The sequence below is a fragment of the Eleginops maclovinus genome, chromosome 17, assembly GCF_036324505.1.
Source record: "Eleginops maclovinus isolate JMC-PN-2008 ecotype Puerto Natales chromosome 17, JC_Emac_rtc_rv5, whole genome shotgun sequence".
NCBI classification, from domain to species: Eukaryota; Metazoa; Chordata; class Actinopteri; order Perciformes; family Eleginopidae; genus Eleginops; species Eleginops maclovinus.
In genome coordinates this window covers 16,920,059-16,933,664 of record NC_086365.1, presented here as the reverse complement: position 1 = coordinate 16,933,664, position 13,606 = coordinate 16,920,059, and the positions used below count along the sequence as shown (strand labels likewise).

Genomic DNA, 13,606 nt, shown 5'->3' with positions numbered 1-13,606 from the left:
AAATGGAATTTGTTGAATTTGCAAATTCCTTTTTAATTTATTTGCAGAACTTCTTTTATTTTAAATATTACTTACAAATCTTTTAAGAATGTTTCACTTCTTAGACCTTTTTTACTTTACTTGTTCGTCACATTTTTAAGGAGCTTAGTGACATTTGGATCAACAGGCTTTTTGTTGACTCGTTTATCTCATGGATTAAATCTCGGTTTATTTTATCCTAACTTGTTCTTGTGTTTGCAGCGTAAGCGTCTGGCGTCTCATTACCTGAACAGCTCGCTCTTCCTGTCGGCACGAGGTAACAAACATCGACCAGAAACTAAAGAAATAAAACGTGTTTCACAAACTAACAGAGAAATCTACAACATTTCTATTAAATGACATAAATATTCAAGTGTTCTGATCTCTGGGCGACCCTGAACGCAACGTAACTCGCCCTAATATCATACTGTGCATCTGTGTGTGTGTGTGTGTGTGTGTGTGTGTGTGTGTGTGTGTGTGTGTGTGTGTGTGTGTGTGTGTGTGTGTGTGTGTGTGTGTGTGTGTGTGTGTGTGTGTGTGTGTGTGTGTGTGTGTGTGTCTGCTTCACTAACTCTGCTCTGCTTCATTTACATGCTAGACTCTGAGGATTTCTGCTGGAAGGTAGGTCACATGACTCACAGCGCGTTGTATGTCCTGATCATCATGTGTTCACAAAGTTCTTCTTTATTTACTTTGTTTATTTTGATCCTGAACACCAGCGAAAGTTGTTGCCATGCAGAATAATACCCATTTATTATAGTCTGCTCTGATTGGTTAGCTCTGTTGTGATTGGTCAACCAGCTTAGAGATGTCCTGCCCCCCTTAGTCTATCACGTTCAATGCGTCGGAGCGCTAGCCAATAGGAGCGTGAGTGTTCCGTAGTGATGTCACCGTGTTACGGAAAGACCATTTACACACCACACTGCAGGAGAGGGAACACCACAGAAGAAGAGCGGGCCTCTCTAAACTGTGTGTGTGTGTTTCCTCAGGAGGACGTGGAGCATGAGGATGTGTGTGCAGTGTGTCAGGAGGACGGGGAGCTGCAGCTGTGTCATGTTTGTCCTCGAGCCTTTCATCCCACCTGCCTGCACCCCCCCCTCAGGACCCCCCCCAGAGGCCCCTGGTACTGCCCCAAGTGCCAGAAGAAGGTACTGCAGACAGTTCAACCACTCGGCTTCATTCAGACATTTTATTTTCAGTTATTATTTTATTTTTCTGTTTTCTATGTAAATATATTTTAAGTGATTTAATACATTTATTTTTTTAATGTGTGTGTGTGTGTGTGTGTGTGTGTGTGTGTGTGTGTGTGTGTGTGTGTGTGTGTGTGTGTGTGTGTGTGTGTGTGTAGGTGCTGAACAAAGAGAACATGTCGTGGCCGCAGAACTTCGTCCAGTCCTACGTCACACACAAGACCGGTGAGAAGAACATCATCATCATCATCATTATCATTCTATCACAGTGTGTGTGTTTGTACTAATGTGTGTGTGTGTGTGTGTGTGTGTGTGGTGAGCAGTGCGGCAGGAGGAGAAGCGACGGCTGCTCCGAAGAAACTCGGAGCTGAAGAAGGAGTTCACTCACCTGGAGGATCAGGACGACAAGCTGAATGAGACACTCAAAGTAAACACACACACACACACACACACACACACACACACACACACACACACACAGGAAGTTGACGCTGCTGTTTCCTGTGGTTAGCAGTGCATGGAGCAGCGAGAGCGCCTCCTGCTGCAGCAGCGCGACACCACCTCGTCTCTGCAGCGCCTCCGGGATCTCATCCTCCTCATCCAGCAGGACCAGCTGATCCACGTCTCCATGACAACAACAACCACAACAACCCCCACCGCCACCCCCACCGCCATCGCCATCGCCAACAGCAATGCCTCCTCGCTGCTCAGCACCAACTGGAGCAAAAACACCAGCAGCAGCAGCAGCCAACCAATGGAGAGCCCGGACGCCAACAACTAGCCCCGCCCCCTTTTTTTATTTATCTGTTTTTTTTAATAACACGACGACTTCCTGTCCGTCCAAAATGAAGAATCCCCCCACTAGTGCTGCAGATAAATGAGTAAACCAGGGAGGTCTCTCAGAGGAGGATCCAAGAGCTTAATTGGCTCCCTTTGAATAAGCTCGTTAGCCAATCAGAATCCGCCAATTATGGCTTGGACACGTCATTTTTTGCCATAAAATCTGTTTAACTGGCTCTATATGAAAGATCCGGGGGTCTAATCCTACATTTCTGACCCTGTAGAAACCAAATTCAGAGGTCAGGAGTGACTCAGAGGCTTCTTTATACCGTATCTAAGCCAAAATAACCGTTGGTGGAGGTGTCGGCTAACTCATTCTGCTAACGTAGAAGACTAGTGTTAGTGCTGTTAAGCCCTGAAGGAGTTTCTAAATTGTGAATTAACATGTATTCAATACCCAAATTGATCCAGTGGAGGTAAAACACTGTTTCATCAGCTGGATGATGTTCTGAATGGTGGCTTTTTTCAATAATTGGCCCCATTGGATGATAACCATGGTCATTCTGGCGCTTGTCTCCCCCTCTGACGGATTGTTTCAGCTACCTGCAGCACTACACACACCTTTAGTTTTTTGTCCGAGGGGCCGAAAAAAAAAACCCACAAGAACTGAACGAGCCTCTCCAGTATTTTTTAAAACCCAACACCTACAGTGCTTACGAGATTTCTTTTTTTATGTTCTTTTTTCTATTTATTATTAACGGCCTTAATGTATTTATGACGAGGAGTTAGCGTAGCCGCGGGACGTCGGAGTGCGCGGCGGCCCAAAAGATATTTCCCTTTTTTTAAGAATATTCAGCGTGTAGGTAGTTAGCGGAGTGTACATTAAATATAGATGTTTGTTCCGGGGTTTCTGCCATAAATATTCAGGAAAATGTTTTCATCGTGTATGTGAACGCATACGAGCCTTCAAAACAAAAACAGAGAATAACGTTTTTCAGTATTAATAGAGTCAAAGAAAAAAGTATTTAAGATAAAACTACAGAAAGTAGCGTTTCTAGTTCAGATTTTAGTATTTTCATGCCGATGCCTGTCGATAAATGTGAGTATTCAAGGGATCACTGTACATATGTTGTATTATTATTATTGATATCATCGCAGGTTTTCTGTTTTCTACTGAATCACATGACTGGAACTGAACGTCTCTCAGGTTTATACGTTTGCTTTCTGACAGCAACCCGAAAAAAACCAAGAATAATATCTTTAAAAACACTGGAGATCCATTTCACAGATTTAAGGAGAACAAAAACATTTAAAATAAAAAAATTGAGAGAAAAATTCATTAAAAAATCAGAACAATTTGCCCAAAATTCACCTCATGTTTTCACCTCATGTTTCCACTACAACGCTTTACAGAATATTAGATTTTGATGCACAGCTTTGCTCTCTGAAATGCGTTCGTTGTAATCCCCTCAAACTTCTACAAATGGTTATTTTTATAAATGTTGTTGCTTGGTAACCCTAACACGCCATCATCATCTCTGTAATGTTTCCAAATATAAAAAATGAATTACAATTCAGAAAACCTTTTAAACATCTGAAATACAGATTCAATTAGAGAAAAACAGCTGCCTTTTTATTTAGAAGTCAAATTAGCATATTTTGTTGGTAACAGATCTAGAGTCATCATTCTGGCTGCAACTTGAATTGATGAACTCATAATTAGCTTTATGAAACTGTCCCTCAAAACTTTCCAGAGCCAACAAAAGACATTTACATATTTTAATTTGTGCAGAAATCTCTAGTTTGAAATGAAAAGAATCAGAGAAAACTTCTGTTTTATCCCCAATATTTCTCTCACCAACACCAACACGTATCCGGTCTGTGTTTGTTGACAGTAATCCGGATATGGTCCTGTGTTGCAGAAAGCAGACGTGTAGACGCAGAGACGTCAGAGTTGGGTCACGCCCCTCCTCCCCTTTAAACCAGTATAGAAAATATGCCAAAAACGTTTTCTTTGTTTTTGTACTGGGACCATCTCTCTCTCTCTCCGCCTCTTTTTTATATTTTCTGCGTAACTTTATTTAACTCATGTCTGACGACGAGCCTGACGATGAACACTGCCTCACAAACAAACGGCCGGTAAATAAATCAGGTCTTTATTTTCCATCCTTTTCTTCTTGTAGAAACCAGCGAATCAGAAAAAGGGACGAATGTTCAAACTGCGTCCCGAGTGTCTTCCTGCTGGTCCAGAAGTTTACGTGTTTCAACATTTCTTCTTATGTTTCATATTTCACACAGACGATGCACAAGATGAACAAATACAAAAATCCAGAGGGAGAAATGCCTTTATCAGAAGAGAGGGAGTCTGAAGAGAGAGGAGCTGTTTATTTATTTAGCTTTTATTTCGTTTGTATTTATTTTTTATTATCATATCCAGGTCACCTCTGAAGTATCAAAGATCTTAAAGATCCAAACTGTACGGCACAAACTAAAATATGAAATATTATTACATATATATCGGTGCGTCCGTGGCGTCAGTGGCAGAAAAAACCCCGAAAGGATAAAAAACGAGCAATATGGAAACAAACAAACACCAGAATAAATTCATTCTAAACAAAAAAAAACTCACAAAAAATGTGTAAAAAAAGATGAGATTTAGAGAAAAAAGAATTTGTGAAGTTTAAATGATTTGAGTTTAAACAAAGAACATGTTTTCTGTCCCGCTGTCACTCTCCGCTCTGAGCCAGATGCACACGTTTTGTTTTAAATATATATATTTGATGCGTTCAGAACACAGAGCCTGCGGAGCTTTTAGTAAATTGGCCCCAAAATCACTCTTCTAAAAACCAAATTGAAAACCATTTGAACACAAACAGAGAAAAATGTGATTTTTGGGATTCAAATAAAACATTTCCGAACAAAAAGATTCAAATGAACGCGAATAATCTCACAAACTAATTATCTGAGATCAAATAAAATAAATATTCATTTTCAGGTTTAAAAATCACCCCTTTACGATTTGAAACAGTGGAAGTGTAATTCTGTTCAGGTTGGAACATGTTCCCATGAATGAACTAATTTAAAACGTGAAAAAGTATAAATCACGATAAGATCAAAAGTTCACTTAAAAAAATCATGAGAAATAATTTGGTTCTTTGAAACACATTTCCACACGATGGATTTCTTTAATCTCAGAAAGTCTCGTCTTTCTTTAATCCAACATTTTAAACAATTGTGAAAGCTCCCGGCTCCGCCTCTGAAGCGCGTCGTCTGCATTAACTCTGAACCTACCTTGCCTTTATTAAAGAGTAAATCATCATCAGTGTGTGAATCTCTCCGAGGGGTTGTACCGGAATGTACCATGTGATGCATATCGAGGAAATCAAAAAGGAAACCATATCAGCGCCGAATAAAAAACTAAGCATCGTCCATCCCCGAAAAAAACCCCTTGTCATCCGTTCCTAGAAATCTTCTCCGGGAGAAACTGTGCGTAAACAGATCTATTTTAATACACGACACGACATTTGAACAAAACAAAGTTAGAACATTTTTATATTCTTTTATCAAGGAGCTAATAATAAAAAATAAAGACCAGAACACCGGACCTTTATTATTTCCGGTTCTGCATTCTGGAGCTCACGACGTTTGATTCGCCACGAGGAGACGACACGTTTAGAGGGGGATACCAAGTGTGTGTAGAAGTTTTTCTTTGTGGTTCATAAAGGGGCTGTCCAGTGGATAGTGTGTATAGGAACGTGTTTGTCTTTAATATGCCAATGTAGTTTTTCTTCTTTATGATGCATTAACAAGTCGATTGATGGAAGTTGGTAAATGATTAAAGAGTTAGTCTCACTTTTTTGTACCAAGTTCTTACAAAAAATGGATTCATTAATAAAGAAAATTCAAGAACAAAGTCGGTCCATCTGAGTGTGATTTACACGACGAATAACCGGTGTTTGTAATACCGTGGTAAGAGTAAACACCATGTGACGGATTTTACACATTTGTATTTCCTGGTGATTTCATTATATTTACTCATGTTTTTCGGACATACTATACTATGCCATTTTGCCAGAATGGGAAAAGTAGTGCAGTCGCAGACAGAGTCGCAGACGCAGTCGCAGTCGCAGACAGAGTCGCTGACAGTCGCAGACGCAGTCGCAGACGCAGTCGTTCTTTCAGAACTTTTTATCACTTTATTCTTTTTAATGAAATTCCTTAAAATGACCTTTTTAACATTTTTCACGACAAACGTCTCTTTGACTGATTAGAAATTACACAATGTTTACATTCCATTAGTCAGAGTTAGGTGAAAAATACACAAAGAGATCTTAACACAACACAATCAACACAAACAACACAAACAACACAACTCACTGCAGGAAACAATAAGAAACAACATGACAGAGTTAGTGTTTCCCTCTCAGAGTCATACAGATTCTGCATCAGAATTCTTGAGTAATAATCTTCTTAATAACGAGTTTGTCAAATATCGTCCGACACCGCATCTTATTTTGATAAGGGCATTTTATTTTGAAATTCTTACACGCTCTTATTATTATATTCTAAAAACTGGAGAACTTGGACCCTTAGATTTTGGTTTTCTTTCAAGAACAAACGTCAGAGCCTCCAGGGGAAACCCTCCAGCTAGTTTGGGGATATTTTATTTTGAAAGTCTTGCACAGAACAAAAAAAAGACTAAAAAGTAAAAAATTGAAAAAACGTAGAAAAAAGACAATCGTTCGTCTTCAAATCGGGCTTTTAGATTTAGGATATTTTCTCCACATCAGAAGAAACACCTCCAGATAATTATGGGGTATTTTATTTTGAAAGTCTTTCAGTGTCCAATAAAAACGCTAGAAAAAGTCTATTTTAAAAAACGGTATAAAACGGTGTTTTTGTCTGCAGCTTCAGGGGGTGGGCCGGGTGGGGGGGCAGCGGGACCCGGGGGGGCAGCGGGAACCGAACACGGTGGGGAAGTGCTCGATGAGGACCTCGGTGAACATGTTGATGGGCGTCAGAGCGGAGAGAGAGATGGAGCCGTGCCGGGGCCAGACCAGGTTCACCCCGAACACACAGGCCAGGTTAGAGGAGCTCATCCGGTTCAGCAGGCTCTGCTGGGACACCTGGGGGGGGGGGTATATTACTTTAGAACTGAGATATACAAGGAGGGAAATACCCCCCCCCCCCTTCAGGACTCACCGTGTGCAGGAAGCCCAGCAGGTACTCAGCTACCAGGAGGTTGTGTTCAGGGAGACTCTCCATCACCTGTCTGCACCGGGACACCCGCAGACTGCTCTCCACACCTGCAGACATCAACATCAGAACCTGTGTGTGTGTGTATGTGTGTGTGGGGGTGTGTGTGTGTGCTCACTGAGGAAGTCCTGGATGTGTGTGTAGGCGGTGAAGGTGAGCAGGGGTTCAGGAAGCTCTCTGAGGAACGTCTTCAGGATGGCGGCGGGAACATGGACGTCGTCATAGTTGTTAAAGTCCACTGGCTTACCTGGGGGGGGGAGGAGGGGGGGGGGTAAAATAAAGGTGTTAAATGAAGCCTTCTGATTGGACAAGGAGACGAGGGGCTCCGCTCACCCAGGTTATAAAGCTTCTGAACGTCTTTGATGATCTGAACCCGAGCCGAACGCCTGAAGATCCCCTCTGTGTTCAGACCTGACACACACACACACACACACACACACACACACACACACACTTGTCTTAAAAGATCATTCCTAAATATTTTCCCTTCTTCATCCTTGCATTATTTTAAACATTTCTCTGAGTTTTTAGATATTAGTAATCAGCTGTTTCTGACTTTAGATTTGATCCTTCCTTTTTTAGTGGATAATGTTCCTCCTCTTGGCTTCTCCTTACACGTCTTAATTTATTCTTATGTCCAAAAATATATAAAGCTGAAATACCTCAAAGAAAACAAACTCTAATTAGTATTATAGTTCTTAAGGGAGGACTCACCTTTCTCCTTCAGGTAGGTGACGGTCTGAGACATCACCGGAGGAATTACGGCCTCTGGGTTTTTCTCTCGGAGGCTGAAACACAGACAACATTAATATTTGTTATTCATCTGTTTACATGTTGTGTACTTTGTTTGTTTGTGTGAAAAGACTCACTACTGCAGGCTGACTCCGAACTGCTGAGTGGGGAGGGGGGGTCGGGGTGGGGGGCTTTTCACTGAGGGAGGGGGGCCTCCTTTCTGAGCTGCTCGCAGCTTCTCATCGTGTCTGAGAGAGAGGAAATAAAACCAGGTTATTATTATTATTATTAATATAATATAATATATAATATAATATTAATAATAATATAATATAATATATTATAATATATAATATTATAATATAATATATTATATTATAATATAATATAATATATAATATTATAATATAATATATTATATTATAATATAATATAATATATTATATTATAATATAATATATTATAATATATTATATTATATTATATTATATTATAATATATTATATTATATATATAATATTATTAATAATATTATTAATAATATTATATATATAATATAATATAATATTATTAATAATATTATATTATATTATATATAATATAATATTATTAATAATATTATATTATTAATAATATTATATTATATATAATATAATATAATATTATTAATAATATTATATTATATTATATATAATATAATATTATTAATAATATTATATTATTAATAATATTATAATATATATTATAATATTATTAATAATATTATATTATATATAATATAATATTATATATATTATAATATTATATTATTAATAATATTATAATATATATAATATTATTAATAATATAATATTATTAATAATATTATATTATATATAATATAATATTATATATATTATAATATTATATTATTAATATATTATAATATATAATATTATTAAGAAAGTATTCAGGATTAAACAAAATAAATCAATTTAAATATTAATGAATACAAAGACTTTTATTTCTTAATTTAACTTTATATTGTATTTAATTCTCATTATTTTAGGTGACTTTTATTTGATTTGAAGTACTTTCTAAATCTAAACTCATATTTGGGACTTTACATTTTTACGGTCCAGCAGTCTTTGATGTATTTGTTATTTATAAGAAAGAATGATTGACAGATTTAGCTGTAATTGAAATGTAAGACATGATAACGTCAGTTTGTTTAAAGAGAAAAACAAACATTGAATTATTGGAACAAGAATTCATCTCGACCTGAGGACGTCAGCCGGGATGATCAGCTGCTCGTAGTTCAGGTGTTCTCTGAGCTCCGTCAGGTAGTTCACGTACGTCAGCTTCTTACCAAACTTGTGACTGAAGAAGAAAGATGAAACTTGAAATAACAGAGGAAGAAATGGGTCAATCTGACAGAGTGCTTCTCCTGGCTCTCACCTGATCAGAGGTTTGAAAATGTTCCAGACGATTCTGATGAAGTTTGTGGGATGAACGACGAACAGAGTCTTCATGTTCTTCTTGTATCTGTCAACAAACAACAGACAAATAATTAAAGAAGACACAAACAGATTTATGAATTTACATTAAATGATTCTTTATGCAAACGATACAAAAATAATGCTCAGCAGAAAAATTCACAATGTTTTCCTGGAAAAGAAAATCAAAGGATGCCTAAAATACATGAGGTTATAATGAAACACTTCCCTGAGAGAAAACAATGATTCTAAACACCTATATTAATATCAAAACATCCATAAATCATTTATATAAAGGAAACATTAAATGAAGTGAATAAAGTGAAATGTTTGAAATAAAAACGATAAAACTTTGGAGGAAAATGGGCTTTTTTAAATCCATTACAGCAACAATTATTCACATTATAAAACCTACTTCCTGTCGAACTCTGCGTACGCCTCTCTGAGCCACTTCACGGACGGCTTGTTGCTGCTCCTCAGACCGTGATGGAAGTAGACCAGGATGTAGTCCATCTCCACGTACTGGTCCAGAGTGAACTTCAGGTACCTGCGGAGAGACACCTGTTAACGCCTGCAGAGAGAGCGCTGTCAGTAATCACAGAGCTCTTCCTGTCCGTACTCCAGCAGGCGGCGGTGGTTGAGCTGGTGAGACGGAGGCAGACAGCAGCTGCTGAACACGATCAGCTTCCTGCCGAACTTATCGTCACCTGGAGGACGGAAACACGGGTTCAGAGAGCCGCAGGAGGAACGCTTCACTATATCTGCACCTTGTTTTAATGACATTATGGAAACTCTGACAGGAAACTCACTTTTTTCATTTTTCTAAATCAATTTTTGTTGACAATATTTTTTAACACTGAAAAAAACAAACAGATTTCTTAGAAAATTAAATTAAGAAGCAAAATATTCTCTTGAATGCAAAGCAAAGAAATAATGATTAAAAGAAAACAAATGTTTAAATAAAAACACAAAAATAAAATCTAATTATTTATATTTATTACAAAAACTGTGAGATATCTTAAGATCAAATGTTATAAATCTAAAAACAGTCAATAAACAGATCCAGTAAATCCTAGCTGACATTTTTATATAATTCTGAAATATGTATTGTACTGACCGCAGACCTGGATGATGCCGTGTCGGGCGACGTCGTAGTACGGGTGAGACGGATCCGGGCTGAAGCTGTTTGGACCGTCTGTAACGCAGCTCTGATCTTCATCCTCCTCTTCCTCCTTCTGTAGCTCTGTCACCAGAAACAAGACATCAGAAACAACATTCATCACTCCCTGGAAGGAGGTAAAGACCCGGGGATGGAGGTGAATCAGTCTCAGGTGAATTATCTGAAATATGCGAAGTACATACAGAGAATCTCAGTCTGTAAGATATTTCAGTTCAAATGTAAATCAAATTCAGGGGACAATACAAATCATAACGCTTTACTTCAAACTCTTCATTGAAGGTTGCTATGTGACCAATTTAAGTAGTAACATTGAACTTTCCCTATTCTCCTTTACAGAGATTCCCTGACATGCTGAACAGGTTTGGAATCTCGTTATAATAAAGGTTGGTTTAAATGTTAAAACAGAGACGGAAGCCCCCGGATCTCTCAGCACAATCTCAGCTTCCCGCCCCGCCCAACAGTTAGTGAATTATTTCCTTATCTAACTTTTCCTGAAACCAGAGATTAGAGGCCGGGGGGAGGTTTAGTGTTTACTCTGCAGCGCTGACGGAAGTGTTGTATCCAAACACAGATAACAGACAGGAAGTGACCGGACCAACGGCTGCACTTAGCTCAAAGAGGCAGGAGGGGAGACCACACATCATACAACTGTAAAACTGAAGTACAGAGAACCTCAGAAACTCTACATAAATACTGCACTGATGTTTATCTAGAAATGACTATATGTTGTTGTATTAAAGCAGCTGATAACACACAGACTTAATGATGGAAAATACATGTTTTAAGACCTGAAAGTCATTTTGAAGTCATGACTAACCCGGATCCTAAACTGAAAGCTAAACGTTTATTTTAGCTCATGAAGCCATTAGTCATTTCCCAAAAAGTGAAGCAATAAACTATCAAATAAACCAGGAAGTTTCACAGAAAAAGGTTCAACTGAATAAGCCAAAGTAAAGAGTTTAGTGTGAAATAGCTTCTTGCTGCTTCCTAAACTTTATTCTGTTAGTTGTTGACAGATGTTTACGTTGTTTGGAGTGTATTTATCTCACCTATTTCTGCCAGCTGCTCCAGATCTGGTGCTGAACTCATTCTGTTCATGAAGGAAAAACACAAATAAATAATAAGACTCATAAACACAGATTTTAGGGGAAAAAATCTTAAAAAATAAGGATTTATTAAAAGAGGTTAAACTGAAAAATACAGTCTTTACTTTAGACGCTGAAAGACAGGGTTCATTTTAAACCACATTTGAAAAAGGATGTTTCTAATAAATAAAGAGCTGTTAAATAATAAGTATAATAATACAATACTATTGAACATAATTAGATGAATACAAAATAAAAAAGATACAAATGACAGAACGGAAAGATCAGTTCATTTGATAAAAGGAAGAAATATGAGCGGCAGAAAATGGAAACACTTCAGTACATGTAGCTCAAAATGAAACTGAAATACAGCACTCGAGTAAATGTGCAAATTAAAAACACTGCATTTTAAATATTGTGGAAAAATAATTAAATAACATCAAATTAAATATTACAAATAATAAATAAAACACAAGAGTTACTTAATAAAAGAAAACTAAGTTAATAAAAGAAAACTATAAGTTAATAAAAGAAAACTATAACTTAATAAAAGAAAACTAAGTTAATAAAAGAAAACTATAACTTAATAAAAGAAAACTATAAGTTAATAAAAGAAAACTACAACTTAATAAAAGAAAACTAAGTTAAATAAAAGAAAACTATAACTTAATAAAAGAAAACTATAAGTTAATAAAAGAAAACTATAAGTTAATAAAAGAAAACTATAAGTTAATAAAAGAAAACTAAGTTCATAAAAGAAAACTATAAGTTAATAAAAGAAAACTATAAGTTAATAAAAGAAAACTATAAGTTAATAAAAGAAAACTATAAGTTAATAAAAGAAAACTATAAGTTAATAAAAGAAAACTATAAGTTAATAAAAGAAAACTATAAGTTAATAAAAGAAAACTAAGTTAATAAAAGAAAACTATAAGTTAATAAAAGAAAACATAAGTTAATAAAAGAAAACTATAAGTTAATAAAAGAAAACTATAAGTTAATAAAAGAAAACTATAAGTTCATAAAAGAAAACTATAAGTTAATAAAAGAAAACTATAAGTTAATAAAAGAAAACTATAACTTAATAAAAGAAAACTATAAGTTCATAAAAGAAAACTATAAGTTAATAAAAGAAAACTATAAGTTAAAGGAAATGAAGTTAAATAAAACTAAATAGAATAAAATAACTGAAACAACAATTCACAAATGAATGAGTAAATCATAGAAAATAAGGAGTGCTGCTAATAGTGTGAGCACAGTTTGAATACAGGAACATAGTATTTTCCACTGCTGCTTCACTTTATGATATTTAAACTAAACGACTTATTTAGTTAACTACAAACTGAACTACTAAAGTGAGCTGAGGGAACTTTTAATACACGTTCAATACATCTCACAGTACAGGTGAACATCAGGTAGCTAACATGCTAACACCAGGAAAGCTAACCCACAGATAACAGGAACCTAAAAACAATTAGCATCTTAGCACCTGCTAATTCAGTAAAGTGAGATTTATCAGCGACACATACCCCTTAAATATCACATGTTATAGGTACAGATGCTTTACAAGATGTTAGATCAGGTTTAAGGGAGATTAAAGGAGGTATAAAGTCGTAAAGCACTCACCTGTAGTGGTACATATGAAGCTGATCTGACTAAAACCCCACAGGTAGAGAAAGTTGATCCAACTTCCTCAAACATCCGCCAGCTGCGGAGTAACGCGCATGCGCAGTGCAAGAGCAAACATGACCCAATCACTTTGTTTTTAGTCCTTTTAAAAAATAAACGTTTAAATAAATGGAGGAAAAACTTCATTTAAGGATGAAAAAATTAATAAAATACACATAAAATAATACTAAGGACATTGCACTACATTATACAATAGCAATC

The 13,606-nt window shown here is 36.4% G+C and overlaps 2 protein-coding genes across 6 annotated transcripts in view; one reads left to right on the top strand and one right to left on the bottom strand.

Annotated features, from left to right (window-relative positions):
* The window catches only part of phf21b (PHD finger protein 21B), a 35,976-nt gene extending 30,075 nt beyond the window's left edge, over window positions 1-5,901 (top strand). For 4 of the 5 annotated variants that reach the window (XM_063905456.1, XM_063905455.1, XM_063905459.1 and 1 more), the window contains exons 10-15: window positions 241-295; window positions 617-639; window positions 1,008-1,166; window positions 1,367-1,433; window positions 1,532-1,635; window positions 1,720-5,901. In XM_063905456.1, coding sequence (XP_063761526.1) covers window positions 241-295; window positions 617-639; window positions 1,008-1,166; window positions 1,367-1,433; window positions 1,532-1,635; window positions 1,720-1,989 — 678 coding nt within the window. In that variant the 3' untranslated portion in view covers window positions 1,990-5,901. The remainder of the gene's footprint in view (window positions 1-240; window positions 296-616; window positions 640-1,007; window positions 1,167-1,366; window positions 1,434-1,531; window positions 1,636-1,719) is intronic. The other variant, XM_063905457.1, reaches the window with a different exon arrangement.
* A 260-nt stretch (window positions 5,902-6,161) lies between these two features.
* On the bottom strand, window positions 6,162-13,424 carry LOC134879124 (rho GTPase-activating protein 8-like). Its single transcript, XM_063905461.1, has 13 exons — window positions 13,343-13,424; window positions 11,681-11,721; window positions 10,569-10,694; window positions 10,071-10,158; window positions 9,867-9,998; window positions 9,414-9,500; window positions 9,237-9,335; window positions 8,114-8,224; window positions 7,959-8,032; window positions 7,578-7,655; window positions 7,363-7,491; window positions 7,191-7,294; window positions 6,162-7,114 (listed from the first exon to the last, which is right to left on the bottom strand). The coding sequence occupies exons 1-13, from the start codon at window positions 13,354-13,356 to the stop codon at window positions 6,899-6,901; spliced, it is 1,299 nt and encodes a 432-aa protein (XP_063761531.1). The 5' UTR covers window positions 13,357-13,424; the 3' UTR covers window positions 6,162-6,898.
* Between the last annotated feature and the right edge of the window lie 182 nt (window positions 13,425-13,606).